This window comes from Haemaphysalis longicornis, unplaced genomic scaffold (assembly GCF_048455015.1).
Source record: "Haemaphysalis longicornis isolate Haplotype H1 unplaced genomic scaffold, Haemaphysalis longicornis Haplotype H1 scaffold_2, whole genome shotgun sequence".
NCBI lineage: Eukaryota > Metazoa > Arthropoda > Arachnida > Ixodida > Ixodidae > Haemaphysalis > Haemaphysalis longicornis.
In genome coordinates this window covers 4,361,201-4,378,933 of record NW_027526295.1, presented here as the reverse complement: position 1 = coordinate 4,378,933, position 17,733 = coordinate 4,361,201, and the positions used below count along the sequence as shown (strand labels likewise).

Genomic DNA, 17,733 nt, shown 5'->3' with positions numbered 1-17,733 from the left:
GCTAACGCGTCGGCTTTTTTTCATTCCACCTGTTGAGGCAGGCTTACTGATGCTATGAAGGTAATAAAACGGCATATATTGTTATAGTAGTTTTTTTATGCTTCGCGTAACGTAACCGTTCAACTTTTAATTGACTTAATGCATCGTTCGGTTTTTCAAACAGAAACAGCAAAAAAAATTTTTTATTTTTAAGTTTTTGATCATTCGCAAGTGAATACAACGTAACTGCCCATGTAAGCCAATGTCTTATGCATTCGTACGAAAGCGGCAGCGCAACAGACGGGACGGAACGAAAAGGAGGCAAACACTTGCGCCTTTTTGCAGAGTTATAACCTAACAAGCTGAAGTTTCAACTCTTCTGAGGTCATATGCATCATTACGGAGTAAAAGACATGAAACTAAAATTGGGTATCTCTGTAATGTTTCCAATGTTTAAATGTGATGAAGTAGCTGATATCAAGTTTACTTTTCTCAAGGTTCCGCAAGCCACGTTCGGAGCAGTACCGAGCACCCAGTGGACTCCAAGAAGCAACTCTATTTTTTGTCAGATTTTCCCACCTACTCAAGAATGTGAGAAATGGATTCGTTGAAAAAGAATACCTGACACCAGCTGGAGATGCCCACAGTGGTATTCTACAACCGGCCTTCGAAAAAGATCGGGAAAATGTAACACTAAAAGCGATGCCAAAAATTACAAACCCACACCTCGAGCCCAACAGCTTTCACAAAATGAAAGTGGACCTCGCGTTTCAACTGTTCAGTGACCAGGTCATCAAAGCACTGTTCATTTATAGAGAACACATTCGATCCTCATATGAGACCGTGCAGCCAACAGAAGATTTCGTGAAAGAAATGAATCGCCTGATTCGTGTGATGACATCGCGGACAAGCCAGACGGCGCTGAAGCCAGGTAGCCCAAACGTGCGGTTTCTGGAAGGATTCCTAGAGTACCTGCACGAATGGGAGCAACATGCAAGGGAAAAAAAAAGGAAAAAAAGTTTGCGGAAGGTGGTAGTTTTCTGGCAGAAAACACGGCTATTGGTCTAAGGGTTACCATCACGAGCACACTGCGCTTGTTGTCCTATCTGACGTCGACTTTGGGCTTCAGGTATCTTTTAACATCCAGATTGAGCCACGATAAACTGGAAAACCTGTTTGGAATCATTAGACAGTCATCAGGGAGTAATGACCACCCGACAGTTTCGCAGTTCCTGACCACGGTCTTGCATTCTACAACCTAGCGAAGACACCTAGAGGAGGAAACTGTGCCCCGGACGTGATCAAGGCACTGCTGATTCCAAATGAGCTCCGTGAAATGACGAGAACGTCCCTTTTAGACAAAATGGATGAGCTTGACCACGTGAAATGACGAGAACGTCCCTTTTAGACAAAATGGATGAGCTTGACCACAGGAATGTCGGTGAAGCTGATGATGTAGTTCAAGCTCTTGTGTCTAGCGGTGACCATGCGTCGTACAGAGAGAAAAAGAGCAACAGTGCTTTGATCTGCTACACAGGCTATGTGGCAAGAAAGATAATTGCAAAGAACTGTTGTCCACAGTGTGCAGGCTGCCTTCGTGTAAGCAAAGCTGAAGCAAGTGCCGACACTGCTTCGTACTTTACTAGCCATTTCGACAACGGGGACCTCGTGTATCCTAGTCAGAACTTGTCAACTGCTGTAAAGGTCATGGAAGATGCATTTACCATGTTTTTTAGCAAGAACAAGCTCCATGAGACGAGTTTGCTTGAATTTTCCAGTGAGCTGCAGACACTGTTGTTCCCTCAGCTCGGCTGCCCAGAGCATGAAAAGGAAATTTTATCTACCGTTGTAAGGTTTTATGTTCTGTTGAGATTTCGGTTTTTTGTCAAGGGCCTCCAATGAGCACGAGGGTAAAAGGTAACGGCAAAAGTTTCTTAAAATGCGGCGCTGCCAGTAAATGTTGATTGACTGCGTGCTCTGCTCTTTGTGTAATTCGTCATGTGCCTGCGTTTGCTAAAAAAGGCAACACGTGTTGTGCGATCTGTTTTCTGCATTGTTCACATGAATGTATGAATAAATGAACATATGTGTTCGAAAATTGAAGTTGTGCTCAACTTTATAAACGTTTTCTGGCCAGCAACAATGGCTGAATATGCCACCCCTAGCCGAGGGCTCAAAGCAAGCCATGAAACTTGCAGTCAGCTACCGTCATAATAGCTGCTGTCTGGAATAGATGAACCATAGCCTCCTCAATAAACTCCTCAATAAAAGAGATTATGGCTGAACAAAAGCAAAAACGCACCAGCCCTCTTGCCGGCGTTCCGAAGGCTGCGCGGCGCGGCCCGCACCCACCCAACAGCACCCACCCGCCTGACAGCGCTCCAAGCGGCGGCCGACGGCATTCATCGCTCGCGGTGCCTCCAGGAAGGCCGCGGTCGGCACACTAGCCAGTATATTCTAGGCACTGTACCAGAATGTAAAAAGGCCGAATTTTTAGGTCTGCCCCCATCATAAACTTTACTGACGAAGAGGGGGGAAAGGTCAGAGGGAAGGAGCCCTCTTTCCAGAGCCCCTGTGGCGCTTGCCCTGGTCCAGGCCCTGTCGACCAGCTTGCGTTGGTCCTCCAGGTTCCCGCTGGCCAGGGTTGCATGCTATGTTTCTTGAGAAGGTGTGTTGTTCTGTGTTTGCCAAACGATGGCACAATTGCATATAGTGGGGAAGGGGTTGGCTTTCTCTTGCACTGGTAACCATTTTCGCTGGGAACATTAAGGAGAGTGTTGATTTGTGCAGAAAGGTGTTTGGATTTTCTGAGCGTTTGGGTGTCAGAAGCATTGAGCTCTTTATGTGGCACGGTTAATTCTCCTTTCTAGGCATTTTCGGGAAAGGCGTTCACTGTAAGTTTCATGCAGATCAGGCATGCAGCTGAAAGTGAGGTTCCTTGCGAGGGCGCCTTCCTCCTAAGGGAATGCTGGCAACCATGGCAGCGAGCCGCACGGCTCTGGCCCGCCTCGGCGTGCTGCGGACACGTATGTAGCGAGCGAAGTTTACTGCTGCGCTCGACACGACTCGCACCACCTGCCGAGCGGCAGGGGAGACCAGGTCGTCCTCGAATGCCCGACGATTACACCTGCCCCCAGAGCCAGACCCCGTCAGCAGCTCTCGGGCTTTCAGAGGCTGGAGGCACTGCGGGGGTGGACATGGGGCGTTGCGGCCGTTGCGGAAGAGGGACAGCTGGAACAAGGGCGGCAGCACGGAGCGGAACAGAGCGAGCTGCGAGTAGTGTTCGCTCACCGATTTGTCTGTGTTAGGAACAGCTTTTCTCTCGGCTACGCGGCATGGTTCCACGCAGTGGCCACCCGCTACAACACAAGGCATAGCCACATCACCATCACAACACACCTCTACCTGTACGTGGGATGCAATGAGGTATTTGAACACTTGTTTCCTGGCTAAAACAAATATTTTTCCTATTCCTTTATCCTGTTTCTGCATCACACGTTGCGAGTCCTTTTTCGTGTGATTGGGCTGTTCCGAACTGCACGTTATGGTTGTAGGTCTGACTCGGATGATCCCCCACACGCAGCTGCCATGTCAACGGCACCGGCTTGGGAGGCAGACAAAGGAAACCGACGGCAGCCTCCAGGGGGGTTTATTCCCAAAACCCCCCCAAGCGCTCCCGTCTTCTTGCGTTGTTCGAGCGCTGCCCGTGGACAATGCTCGGTCCAGGCTGGAGAGGAAGTCACCGGGTCGCTCTGCCGTCCCTGCTGTCCCTGCTTGGCATAACCTACCGGTTGCGCCCAGCACTGCTGCCGAAGTCCCTCCTTGCCGGCGAACCAACCCTTGAGCTCCTTGATTCTAAGCAGCAGTAACGCCATCTCACAAGACACAAGCAATTCCCCCCGCGGCGCAAGCTGGCCACGGTGTCGTCGAAGAGCCGCGCGGGTCTCGGGGCACCGACCGTGTGCAGAGTCGGTATTGCAGGTTTCCACAACATCCACAACGTGAATGAAGTTTTGTGGCGCTGTTGGAAATATAATCTCCACGAAACACCAGCGAGCAGAAGAATGCCGGCAATAATGCAACAAAACTTGCACCCATAAAAAGATATTTAGGTAGCTGCAAGTTTTTCACGCCACGTGATGTGCAATACATGAATGGTAGTGCCACCTTTCAAATTGCAGAAAGCTCATTGCCCAATAAAAATTACTGCCACCAATTTATTCAGAAATTGGTGGAAATTGAGCCTGGCCAGGTGGCCACTCTCTGCTCCCCCCCCCCCCATGGCTTTGCAAATGGAGGCTTGTGCTCCTTTCCCTTTTGCCCCATTGCCGAGGTGCTGGACTTTCCCGCCATCTTTCAGGCACAAAAGTGCTGCCGTTGCCTTCCTTTGCAATGGGACAACAAGGTGTTCAGCCTGAGATGTGGTGCTATGCACAGAGGTGTTTTCCTGGCAGGAAGATCAAAATAAAAGTGGCATACACAACGTCTTGCCGAAGCACTGGGAACGAGGACACAGCAATGCCCTTGTTGCGAGCTTGCTGAACCAAGCAAAAGCCCCCCACGAATGTCTCTCTTCAATTCCACCTGCTTAGCACTACGTCAAGAGCAAATATGTGGCTAACCAGAAGGGCCCAGAAATGCCAGTCAGATCCACCTACCTGGCCATGTTGCCGGTGCTCAGCAAGGGCCCCTTCTGGCGGGTGGTCGGTGCACGCCTGTAAGTGCACGAGGGAAGGAACAGTCACTGCCCACGCACAAGTTGATCACAGCGTACAAGCACAGCTGCACACTTTCCTGGGCATGTGGCGTGTGCGTGTGGCAACCCAGAACAGTCACTGGGCACTTTTGAATGGTGCAAAGAACAACCGACAGAAACCACAAAACATGTTCTCTGATGTGGAGAGAGCGAAAGGAAGAAAATGTTATTGCTTCTTTTTTCCATGACTTGGAGACGGAGAACTGCAGCAGTTCTGTTAGGCAGGGCTGCTAATGGCACTGTAGATGATGGTCACCAGGGGCTGCATTCTCCAGAACGACAGGCATCACTTTGAAGCAATGCCGCATTGGTTTGCGCAAATGCTGCATTGCTTCAAAGTGACGCCAGCCATTCCGGAGAATTCGGCCCCTGGTAGTGGTTGTACGTGGAGCATGTGTTCCAAGCGCTGAGGTGTGCGTGCATGCCAACAGGATGTGCTCTTGGTTAAGTGTGGCATGGCAGTATCTGAACTGGGGGGGCGGGCTGGTGGTCTTAAGCGATGTAACCGTGCCAACATTGGTGGTTTGCACTTGCCTGTTTGGAGTAACTACGACTCTCTTGTTTCCTGCGTGGAAGCATGGAGAATGGGAATCGCTCAATCGCTAGCAGCAGAAACGCATTCCTGTACTCCAGCGTGGGAGGGTGTCAGTGATGGACAGTGACTACTGCACTCATGCCGTACCGTTCGTTTTATGGAACCATGGGGCCGGAGGAGTGGCGAACCCCTGTAACCGGAGCCATGAAGGGGCCCGCAATGCGAGCTGATCGACAAGCCGAGGGAAGTGATGAGCCCTTGTAACCCCATTACTAGGGGGCTAGGGTGCAGAGTGACGGGGAGCTCCGCAGAACTGGCTCCCCAACCGACCACTACACCCACGCTGCGCAGGCGCACAGGGGGGCCGAGGAGTGTTGTGAGGAGCGGGGAAGGGGCCTATTGTGTGTTCTGGTCAGCGGCTTGGGGAAGTGAAGAGCCCTGGTAACCCAGTCACCTGGGGGCTAGGGTCATGGGGAGTCCTGCACAAGTGCCCCCCGGGTGGCCCTTAGCCTCCCCGCTGGGAAACGGCGAGTCCTCCAAAAGGGGCTGAAGCGAGGCTAACAAGGGTCACCCAAAGGCTGCCCCTTCCTGTCGCTCAGGCAGGTGCAGCCTCACTTTGATATTGTGTGTGGGGCCACGTTCCACGATTTGGTCATGCTTTGCGGGTGCCCGCATGTGTACTCCATGGGCCAGTTGCTTTGCTCGTTCACTCCCCGCCGATCCCATGTGCCCAGGCACCCAGTGAATTCTGATGTGCCCTTTTCTGTGGCTAGAAATGGCAGTGTCGATGAAAAGGTGAGGAGTCCGCTTGCAAGCAGGTCACATGCCTTTTTGGAGTCTGTGCAAACGTTTGTAAGCGTGGTAGGGGGTCGTCGTTCCGCCTGTGAATGTTAGTTTTTCATCCATCACCACACCCAAAAACTTATGTTCCTTTTTAACAGGAATTGGGTTACCATTGAGACTTATTTCAGAATACGACACAGGTACTTTTCGTGGGATTAAGTTTGAAACAATTTTCGTCTGCCCAGCGAGAAAGTTTCTCTACCCCAAGCTGGACTTGACGTTCACATATGGATATGTTGCAAGATTTAAAAGATATTTGTACATCATCCACATACACTAAACAGGAGATCGATGGGGGCAATGCTTTCCGAAGCGAATTCATCTTGACAATAAACAGCGTGCAGCTCAAAACTCCGCCTTGAGGCACGCCATTTTCATGAATGTGAACTCTTGACAGTGCCGACCCGACTCTGACATGAAATGTTCGTTTGGACAAGTAACTATCAAGAGTGTTCAACATATTACCTGTTACACCATAGGATTTTAAGTCTGCAAGAATGCCGTAACGCCATGCCGTATCATACGCTTTTTCAATGTCAAAAAATACGGTCATGCAATACTGTTTGTGCATAAAGGCATCTTTAATGTACGGTTCTAATGCAACAAGCTGATCATTTGTGGATCGCCCTGCCCAGAAGCCTGCCTGGCAGCTCTCGAGAAGACCATTGTACTCAAGAAAGTACATGAGCCTCCGGTTAATCATCTTCTCGAAGAGCTTGCACAGGCAGCTTGTCAGGGCTATGGGTCTATAGCTTGCGGGACAAGAAGGGTCCTTCCCTTCTTTCAGAAAAGCCACAACTATGGCCTCCCTCCAAGGCCTTGGAAGGTGCCCCAATAGCCATATTTGGTTGTATAGGTGCAGGAGTGTCTCAAAGGTGTCAGCATGTAGGAGTTGAATCATAGTGTGAGTAATGTTGTCTGCACCTGGAGCTGAAGACTTACAAGTGGCAAGAGCAATCTTCAGCTCATGGAGTGTAAATTCAGAGTTGTATGCAGACTTTGACTTGTTCTTGTCGCGTATAGGCTTCTTTTCGGCAGATGTTTTGTGTTGCATGAAAGCGTTTGTGTAGTGTGCAGAACTAGACACGTGTTGAAAGTGTTGTGCAAGTGTTTCCAGTGTGTCCCCTGTCGTGCTAACCAGGGACAGGCTATGTGTGTGTTGTCCTTTTAGTTTACGTATTCGGGTCCATACCTTGTGGGTGTCCGTGTATGAATTTAAGGATGTGAGAAAGGCTGATGATGATGATGATGGTTGGATGTTAATGACGCAAGGCCAACTGGGGCAAAGAGCGCCAAAACAGTGGTTAAATATGAGAGGTGAGAACGTAGACACTAAAGTCAGTAAGCAAGAACAAAAGTAAAATCAATAGAAGACAGTGAGGATGGCTGGTGTAAAAGGCCAGGTTGTGATGGTGTGTGGCATGAAATAAGGCTTTAAAAAACTACGCGTGATAGGAAATGAGATGTAAAAACTTGATGTCACTGAGAAACTTAAGAGTGCGTTGCACAGGAATCACGGGATCATCCGCTAGAAAGAATGCTGGGTGTAGTGGAATGTGTTGTCTGTAGAGTTGAGGGAAGTGCTTGCGTCTTGTTGTCTGGAGTGCTTTGCATGTAATGAGGATGTGAAGTACGGATAGGCCCTCCCCACACCTGCTACACAGGGGTCTTGGAGATCCAGTGAGCAGATGGGAGTGTGTCGCGTGTGTGTGGCCTATCCGTAATCTAGCTAGGGCAACTTCGATGAATCTGTTGTGTGAGTCACTAGTGTATTGTCCTCAGTGTGGCTTTATTATGTGTAACTTGTTGTCTGTCTGTGTATTCCAGTCGGCTTGCCATGTTTTGCGAAGGTGTTGTTGGATGTGTGGCTTGAGGTCAGTGTAGGGTATTGTTGTTATGTCCACTGTGTTTGCGAGTGCAGCAGTGGCGGCCATTTCATCTGCAGTCTCATTCCCCGCGATTCCAGCATGGCCTGGAACCCAGCACAGGATTAGTTGAAAATTATTTGCATATATAGACATTATGAAATTAAAGACAAGATTGACAATATGGTTTTTCCTGGGTCTGTGTGAAGACAATGCACGCACAACGCTCAAAGAGTCTGTGAAGATGACGGACTTAGGAATTTGTTTTTTAAGAATGTGCTGAACGATGAGTAAAATGCCATATGCTTCTGCAGAGAACATAGTAGTGTGTACACTCATGGTTCTGCAAGCAATAAAATTGGGACCATGAGCGGCGCACGACAATGTAGTTGAAGTTTTCGAGGCATCGCTATAGAATTCAGCACATTTATATTTATCCTGAAGCGACAAGAAATGCTGCAGAATCGCAGCTCTCGGAACCCTGTTTTTATATATTTTCATAAAAGAAACATCACAACAAACAGGCTGCAGTTGCCATGGTGGTATAACATCAGAAAATGATGATGATGTACAGACATCTAAAAACCCAACGGAAATACCCGAAGCTTCCTCTCTCACCCTCAGGGAGTAGGGCAAAGGAACAGATGGACGATTTGAGAATAGCTGGGCTGTAGATGTATCGTTGAGGACAGGTTTAAAAGGATGGTTATAGAATGATGAGACCTTAAAAGCATATAATAAATTTATGTACATTCGTTGATGTTCCAGGCACCATTTGTTACTTTCAGCGTACAGACTCTGCGCCGGGCTAGTGCGGAACGCACCACACGCAAGGCGCAGGCCGAAATGGAGAACTGGGTCAAGCATTTTTAGTGCTGTTTTTGATGCCGACCCATACACAACACTACCGTAGTCTAGCCGAGACCCGACTAAGGCGGTAAAGACGCGAAGAAGGAGTTCTTTGTCTGCACCATAGGACTGGTGGGAGAGGACTTTGAGAATGTTTAGTGTTTTCAGGCATTTATGTTTAAGTTGTTTGATGTGTGGAATGAACGTGAGTTTTTCATCAAATATGACACCTAAAAACTTGTGCTCCTTTTTTAGAGGGATAGAAGCGCGATGAAGGGTAATCTCAGGGTCTGCGTTAATCCCGCGCTTGCGAGAGAACACAACACAAGTACTTTTTCCATGGTTCAGTTTAAAACCGTTTGTGTTCGCCCAGCCAGCAAGTTGGTTCACTTCAAGCTGGACTTGGCGTTCACAAACTGAAAAGTTACAGGACTTAAAAGATATTTGGACGTCATCTACATATACAGAACTGGAAATGGTTGGTGGCAATGCCTTCCGGAGCGAGTTCATCTTAACAATGAATAGTGTGCAGCTCAGGACACCGCCTTCAGGAACGCCATTTTCCTGCACGTATACATTGGAAAGTGCACTACCAACCCTCACTCGAAAGGTCCTTTCCGACATGTAGCAAGCGAGGGTGTTCAGCATGTTGCCGGAGACACCAAACGACTTGAGGTCACTCAAGATGCCGTACCACCAGGCAGTGTCATAGGCCTTTTCGATATCGAAGAAGACTGTTATGCAAAACTGATTATGGATAAAGGCATCTTTTACATACGATTCCAACGCAACCAGTTGATCGTTGGTGGATCTCCCAGCCCTGAAGCCAGCCTGGCAGCTGTCGAGAAGACCATTGTACTCTAAGAAGTACATGAGTCTCCTATTGATCATCTTCTCGAACAGCTTACACAGGCAGCTTGTGAGGGCGATGGGACGATAACTTGCGGGAGAGGAAGGGTCCTTCCCCTCTTTCAGAAAGGCCACTACGATGGCCTCCCTCCATGACCTTGGGAGGTGCCCCGAAAGAAATATTTTGTTGTAGAGGTGAAGGAGAGTTTCAAGTGTGTCTGTGTGCAAGTGTTGAATCATAGTGTATGTAATGTTGTCTGCGCCTGGAGCTGAAGGTTTACATGTACTAAGTGCGATCTTCAGCTCATGCAGTGAGAAGGGGGTGTTATAAGATGGCGTCGACTTATTACTGTCTCGCAAGGACTTCTTCTCACAGGATGTTTTGTGTTTTATGAAAGTGTTGGTGTAGTGCGCTGAACTGGACACATGTTGGAAGTGTTGTGCGAGTGTGTTAGCCTGGTCTTCCAGTGTGTCCCCTGTTGTACTAACCAGGGGCAGGCTGTGTGTCTGTTGTCCTTTTAGTTTACGTATTCGTGTCCATACTTTTCGCGTGTCAGTGTATGAGTTGATGGAAGTGAGGAAGGTGCGCCAACTCTCCCTTTTCGCCTCACGACGCACTCGCTTCCCAAAAGCCTTTGCCCGTTTAAAAGAAATTAAATTATCTGACGTGGGGTACCGGCGAAGGACACCCCACGCCTTGTTCTGGGCCTCTCGCGCCCGCCTACAGTCTTCATTCCACCACGGCCTCCTTTGGTTGCGCGGAGCGCTGGAGGCGTGGGGAATGGACTTTTCGGATGCGTCGTGGATGTGCGCCGTGGTGAGTTGGGATGCTTCCTCCACGTGTAGGTGTTCAATGGTTGTGTGGTGTAGTTTAGATGTTTCTGTGAATATACTCCAGTCTGCTTTTGATTCATTAAACCTGTTATGGGAAGATGGACTGCATGGGCCTTTACCTATATATGTTAGGGAAGTGGGGAAATGGTCACTACAGTATGGGTCAGTGCCCACGCCCCACTCAACACATGGAAAGAGAATTGCAGAACCAATAGCCAAGTCGAGATGTGAGTATGTATTATGTCCTAAGTTATGGTATGTAGGCTGCTTTTTGTTGAAAAGGCATGCTCCTGAAGATGTAAGAAATTTCTCTATCAGGCGACCTCGGGCATCCGTTCTGGAGGAGCCCCAAAGAGAGTTGTTTATTTTATTTATTTTATTTATTTAAGACATACTGCAGTCCGAAGACCAAGCAGGTGGGCAGGGATTAATTACATAAAAAAAGCATCAATCCGCATGGTAAATTGGTATATATTTCTGAAAACAGTCAAACAAGTGTGAGAAAACAGAAAGAAAAAATAAGAAACTGACAAAAAACAGGAATGATAGCAGTACACAAAGAAAAGTAGCGGCACAGTGAATGTTTAAAATATAATCTGCTTAACGAAGCTATCCCTCAGGTAACCCACGCTAAATATTTAGGGGTCACATTTTCTTGCGACCTAACATGGAATCAACACATAGAATCAATAACCACAAAGGCAGCCCGCACGCTTAACTTCATTGGGAGAAATTTTAAGCAGGCTCCGCAGGCTGTAAGGGAACTTCTATATAGCACAAATATCCGTCCTATTCTCGAATACGGTTGTACGGTTTGGGACCCCTTCACGCAAAATCTGATAGATAGTCTCGAGGCCATACAGAACCGCGCTGTTCGTTTTGTTAAGCAGAGTTATGCATTTCCAAGCAGCATTACTCGGATAAAAGATTCTCTTGGCTGGCCTGCGCTTGCATCGCGTCAGGCCTTTTTTTGTATGGCTTCTCTAAGAGACGTATACTCAAACCAAACACCACTGAACAAAGATGCTTACCTGGTGCTGCCCACATGTCTCCCATCGGCTTGACCACACGCTCAAGATAAGAGAAATACCCGCTCATACAACTGCTTTTATGAACTCATTTTTCCCCCGCACTATAAGATCCTGGAACCAGCTTCCCCAGGACATCATCCTAGTTGCAAGCGACAATGAATTCCTGGTGGCTTTACGCAGTCATCTTGAATGCTAAAATTTGAACGCTATTCTTCCTAGCGTGCATTTCTGTTTTTGCATACTTGTTCTCTTTTATACGTTAGTTAATGCATACGTTTCCGCATACTTGTGTTACTTTGAATGCTGGGCAGTGTTACTTTTTATGCTACTTTTCATGCTGTCATTTGTTAATTTTTGTCTGTTATTTGTCTCCCATTTCCTTGTTATTCTTTGTATCTTTCATTTTGTTGGCGCATTTCGTGTATGAAAATAGGTTTTTACCCCCCTACTGTCTGTTATTTGTTTCCCTGTTCCTTGTTATTCTTTATACCTTTCACTTTGTTGGCGCATTTCGTGTGTGAAAATGTGTTCTTACCCCCCGGGCGAAATGTAGGTATGTGAATAAATAAATAAATAAACAGTTGGTACTGCACAATCTCCAATCAAAGCCCCCCAACCATACAAAACACCCGCGGAAACCAAAACATACAACGCGAGCCCTTCATAAAAATTCTGGGTCTCCACACGCAAAGTGACAGTGGAGTACAGCAAGCTGTGAAGCACAGCCGTGTGAGCAGACCTTACACATGATGAGAAGAGTGTGAAATAAAGGGCTCAAGGAGACTCACTTGCCCTACCTCAGCGACGCCCTCGTTAACACACACACACCGGTTGTACTAGGTGTCTGTGTTTTTTTTTTTTTCTTTATACTCTTACATTGTAGTTTTGATTACTTTTCTTCTCCAAAATGTGAATACAGACAAGCACAGACTTGTCTGCTTCTCTCATTCTGCAATCTTGTGCTCCGAAAATTTGCCTCCCATCCTTATTGCCTCGAAATTAATTACTAGAATTTGTCTTTCTTTTGCCTATCTCACGTTAGCTTTGCTGGTCTCCTGTAGACATTGGAAGCCAGTGTGACATGCACTACAAAGGGGCAGTGCCCCACTGGTTACATCACAGACACGCAACTAGAAGCTGCTTGCAAGAATTTCACTTCCGCAAGCACCTATGCACTGGCACTGTGCAACTGGACAGGGCAGGCACAAAGCAAATGTGTGGCCACGCACACGCCCGGGTGGATCAGTGACATGAGACACCTGGGCAATTAGGCGACAGTGCAGACAAGGGCATCATTCAAGAGGCACGACTCATGAGTGATAGGGAGCACATGAAAAAGTGTGGCAAAAATTGCAGTGATGATTTAAGCGAGAACAAGATACGTGGAAAGAAACCTTGCGCTGTCAGAATGCCACGACTACTGTCCTTTTAGTGTCCCGTAAGGTTGCAACAAGGGGTGAGAGCAATTGCAATTTATGAGTGCATCCTTACAGTTTGCTATGACTCCATCCTTTGCCTCGAACGCTGCCAACGGAGAGACTCTGTGTGCCCGCTATGAACTCGTGGCAGCACCCAGCTAGTGGAGTGGCTGCCCCACAGGCAGTGATGCTTTTCCCACTCACCCACGTGCCAGTGTTTTGCCCCCTTCCCTGTTTTCTATCCCTGCAATCGTGCACATTCACTGCGTAGCAAGCAAGTGCACGCTGAGCCCTGCCCCAGACAGCAGAGCATAGAAGGAGCCCACCGAGTAGAACAGGGACAGGCAGCAAGCTGAGTGGAATAAGCATGCCAGAGGCAAGGACGCAGACGCACCGTGTCCTCTTCAGCCGAGCTGTAGAGCTCCTCGCTGTCGCTGCTGCGCCCAGGCCCCGGGCCCTGCACGCAGAGGGGAACTCCTCAAGGCCACGCTTACGGGCCGGCCGCAGGCAGGCTGGCGGCAGACACCTTCGCCCAAACGCTACTCCCAGTGCCACACCCTCGTGCTGATACCCCTCTGCCATCGCTGCACCTCAGCCCTTTGGCCCACACATCTGTTGGCTTACCTTCTCCCAGCTGCCAATGTGTGGCAGTCATCGTTTTGGTGTAACTGCACACATTTCCACACCTAGAAGTTTTTTTTTTTATATAACTTGCATCAAGTCTCAAAATTGGGAATGGTTACTTTACAGCAATAAAATACTAAACAATTATCCCGGGAAGCATATTTCATCTCACCCAATCTTATATTTTGGCTGGTAAATTAGTTAAGGTAACAAAATCAACTTTTCAACAAGAGAACCAAGGCAAAAAATCCTCAATTTCGACAATGTGGAGCAGTCTGTGAAATTATTATTAGTGCACGTGGTTTCTTAACACTTTAAACCCAGAGCGCCAAGAGCAAGCGACCATGCCTTTCAAGTGTTGTGCTGCTCACTACACCCTGCCACCGGACCGTCATTGTCAGCGGCAGGCTCGTGTAGCCACAATTCGGCTCTGCCCCAGCACTTTTACGGCAAAACCCATTCTTGGCGCCGGAAAAAAGCTCTCAAGGTGGTCCTTTCAGTGTCCGTCACGAAGACAGTGCGCTGGAACACAGCCACCGAGCAGGCAGAGGACGAGAGCTCCAGTCCTGCTCTTCCCACGTTCACCAGAATGGTGCAAGCTCTTACTGCAAGGTGTACCGCGTGCTAATGTGAGACATATTGTCAAGGGAGACCCCAACAGAATGCACAGCGCCTGAGTGCGTATGATAAAACGTTGAATGCCAACACAACATACCACAGGTCTGACTTACAAAACAACGCGGGAAACGAGACTACATACATGGTGCACAGACACAGCGCTGTGTCCTTTCTGCAAGCACAGTGTCTGTGTGTCCTTTCTGTTTGTTTCCAGCGCTGTTTGGTAACTCAGTTATGCACCAACTGACCTGCCTTCAATCCATGATACCCCAGGTACTACAAGGTGCAGGCAAGTGGGCCGTATTGCTATTTTTCATGACAGGTTGCACGGTTGTCGAGGCATCTTTTAGTACGGCCAGCATATGCCGTACTGCATGTCAGCGGAACCACTCCAACTGCACAGTCGGCAGAAGTACAGTGTACTGTGGTAAGGCCAAACTGGAAGACGCCTCAACGACCGTGCAACCTGTCACGAAAAATAGCAATACAGCCCACTTGCCTTCACCTTGTAATACGTACGGACACTAGCCAGTCTTTCAAGAGATAAAGATTGTGGCTAGAAGCCGAGACCAGGCCTCATGCACAATCATAGAGGCACATCTTATTGAAAAGGAAGGTGATAATTTTGTATGCGACCTGCCGCTGTGTTTGCATTGAAATGAGGTGGCAGTTATGGGCCTTTTACAGACTGCTAGGCTGTTCGATGTGTTTTCTTCAAATAAACAAAGTTGAGAGTGAGCATTCGTATGTTTTGTGTCTATTTCGCTTTTTTTTTTTTCTAGGAATCGTGAACAGCAAGCTTTTTTAAAGGAGCCATGCAGACAAAACGCAAGTTTGGTTGATTCCAAAGATTGACTCATTACAATCATACTGACACCAATTTTAATGTAAACTTCGCTCAAATAAGCTATATAATTAGGAAAAAAGGGAATGGCCAAAGGGAATAGCTCATTTGCCACACTAGAACGTATGACCTATTATTGGCAGCTGAGGCCGGCAAAAGCAAGCGCAAGTTAGGCAGGCCCTATAAGCTTGCAGAATGAGCTATTTTCCATTAAATGTAATGGATATTTATTTTATAGCCTTAAGAATGGTGGGGTAAACAACTGTGATTACGAAAGTGCAAGTAAACAAAGAGGTACCAGTGCGCACTGCTGTTGGTACTCCGCGCACTATGCTTGTTATAGCTATACAGCAGTCCAGCGCTTTGGGGTTGTCTCGCTGGCTGGTTAGCGTAAGCGACATTGTCTTACGTGACCCTGTTTGTCGGGCATACCCATGTTTCGTGAAACGAGTACTACCGGCCTTAACAAAGACAAGGCAGGTGCAAACATAGTCAGAAACAAAGTGAGGGCGGGCAGCGGTGCTGCATAGTATGGTGGCGCCAGCTAGGAGAGCTGATGGTAACAAGACATTCCCAGTCTGCTGCAGACAAGACGGCATGCTAACGGTCAGTTGAAGACCTGTCCTTGTTACGTCATCACAAACATCATGAAACACACAATTTGGCGGGACAATCCCAATTTCATCTTAAACTGATTAATTCCTTAGCCCGCACATGACATCATCACAACCCTTTCTTATGACCGACTTCAGCTTTTTTTAGGATAAGTGTGCTGCCTAAGCCATCCTGGTGGATCACAAACATGGCGGCTATGCTGACGTCAGTGCAAGAATTGTTAGCTGCCGGACAAGCGCTGGGGGAACTATACAACACCAAATTGTTCGGGTAAAACAAACATGTACAGTAGAATTTCGATAAACGGAATTGCCGCTTAAACGGAACAGTAGCCTGTTAGTTGATTGGTTTTGTATTCAGATAACGTAAAAAAACTCTCGTAATCGAAACTAAAATTTCCACATCACCGTGTAAACGGAACCAGAAATGGAACTTCTTGTGAAATCCACTGGCATGAGAATCAGCTTTTTACGGTTCCGGCTGTTTCGTTCGTTTTTTTTTTTCTTCCTCCATGCCTTTTTAGCCTTGCTGACCTCGTAAGCCTCGTCTCGTAACTGGTTAGCCGTGTTAGCGCAACGAATGCAACATCGCAGTTCTTGTTCCAGTCGTTCGGTCTCGATTCTAGACGCCGAGGCTACAGGGCTCACCTCCTGTTGCCTCGTTCGTGCCATCGTTGTGCTATTCGTCCTTCATTACCATGTTGCCGTCTTCTAAATTCGGTGGCTCGTAAGCACTCACGAAGTTGTGGCCTCTAGCCTCCGCAAAGATGCAGTTGCAAGGACTCAAACAAAAATATTTGACGCATTTTGTAGTGCACAGCGACTCATTGTTGCCAAATCAACTTTGTGAATGCTGTGCCTACGCTTCTTGTAGTGTCCTTGCTTTCTGAAAACTATCAGCTACAGCCACTTTCCAGTGGTTAGAGTTCCATTAAATGCCCTTAGAAGTGTGTACGCACATAAATTTGCACCTTAGAACATCTCTCTCAGTAAACGGAACTCCTGTTAAACGGAACTAACTTTTCCGGTACCTTGAAGTTCCGTTTATCGAGTCTACTGTATTTTATCTGGATGGCCCCTTCTATATCTCTTGCGCCAAATTCCTACAGTTAATATCTTACCTAAACTGTGTAGCGGCCCGGAATGCCCTCCCAAAATCCGAGAATATGTTGAAACGGTAAACAGGACAATAGTGATTCCGATTACAAGAGGTGACGTTCACAGATGCATGTCATTCAAGCTGTGAGACAAACCACAGTGAACGGCTGCAAATTAATTTACATCTGACCGCGCCTAAACATCCGGACAGTCCATTTTAGCACTCGTGCACTGCAACCACGCCTGCTTTACCCAGCGATAACCATTTGAGGCAGCCACACAATCCGCTCTGGTGTACAAGAACGCCACCATAATCCGCCGATGTAACGCCACACGCACGCAATGCAGTTGACAGCGCGTGAGGCACCTGTTGCGCGTTCCCGATTAGCCGCTGTTGCAGTTTAAAAGAACGGCAACGGCTGTGTGGCCCTCCAGTGCTTTCTAGAATCACGGGAAACCAAAGGAGCACGGCAGGTTGGGTCACTTCCGCGCAATATGGCAAAATTAGCGGTGCAGCTTGCCGTGTGACACAGACGACGCTGAGCGCCGTCGCGCAGGGTGGTTCAGGCTCCCCTTACCATGGCATAGCTTCACGGCGCACACGGGCTCTTCACAAACACTGCACACGACTTGCCACTGCCCAGAAAGAGCCTGACACAGAGCTGCAGCACCACGAAATATTATAACAGTTGCAGCGGTTGCAGGCGCGTCGGCGCCCGTATTCAACTTTTAACTGTTAACAAAGCATAGACTGCGAGCAACGACAACGTGACGTAGAAGAGGGGGCAATCAACAAGTGAAGTAGGGCACCGCCATCTTGCCGGAGGTAAAAATTTAGGTGGGTAAAGCCATAGAGTTTCTCATATTGAGAAACTCTATGGGTAAAGCCAACGTTTTTAGATTAGCTAAAAACAGCTAAAAACATTGAGTAAATCCAACCATAGAGTTTATAGATACTTTTTCAGTTCCGTATCTC

General features: G+C 47.9%; 1 protein-coding gene across 3 annotated transcripts in view; it reads right to left on the bottom strand.

The window, feature by feature from the left end:
- LOC144168696 (uncharacterized) overlaps positions 1-17,485 on the bottom strand; it is a 175,076-nt gene extending 157,591 nt beyond the window's left edge. For 2 of the 3 annotated variants that reach the window (XM_077697635.1, XM_077697634.1), the window contains exons 1-3: positions 17,336-17,485; positions 13,354-13,416; positions 4,638-4,694 (exon numbers count right to left, since the gene is read on the bottom strand). In XM_077697635.1, coding sequence (XP_077553761.1) covers positions 4,638-4,694; positions 13,354-13,416; positions 17,336-17,338 — 123 coding nt within the window. In that variant the 5' untranslated portion in view covers positions 17,339-17,485. The remainder of the gene's footprint in view (positions 1-4,637; positions 4,695-13,353; positions 13,417-17,335) is intronic. The other variant, XM_077697636.1, reaches the window with a different exon arrangement.
- Positions 17,486-17,733: the final 248 nt, after the last annotated feature.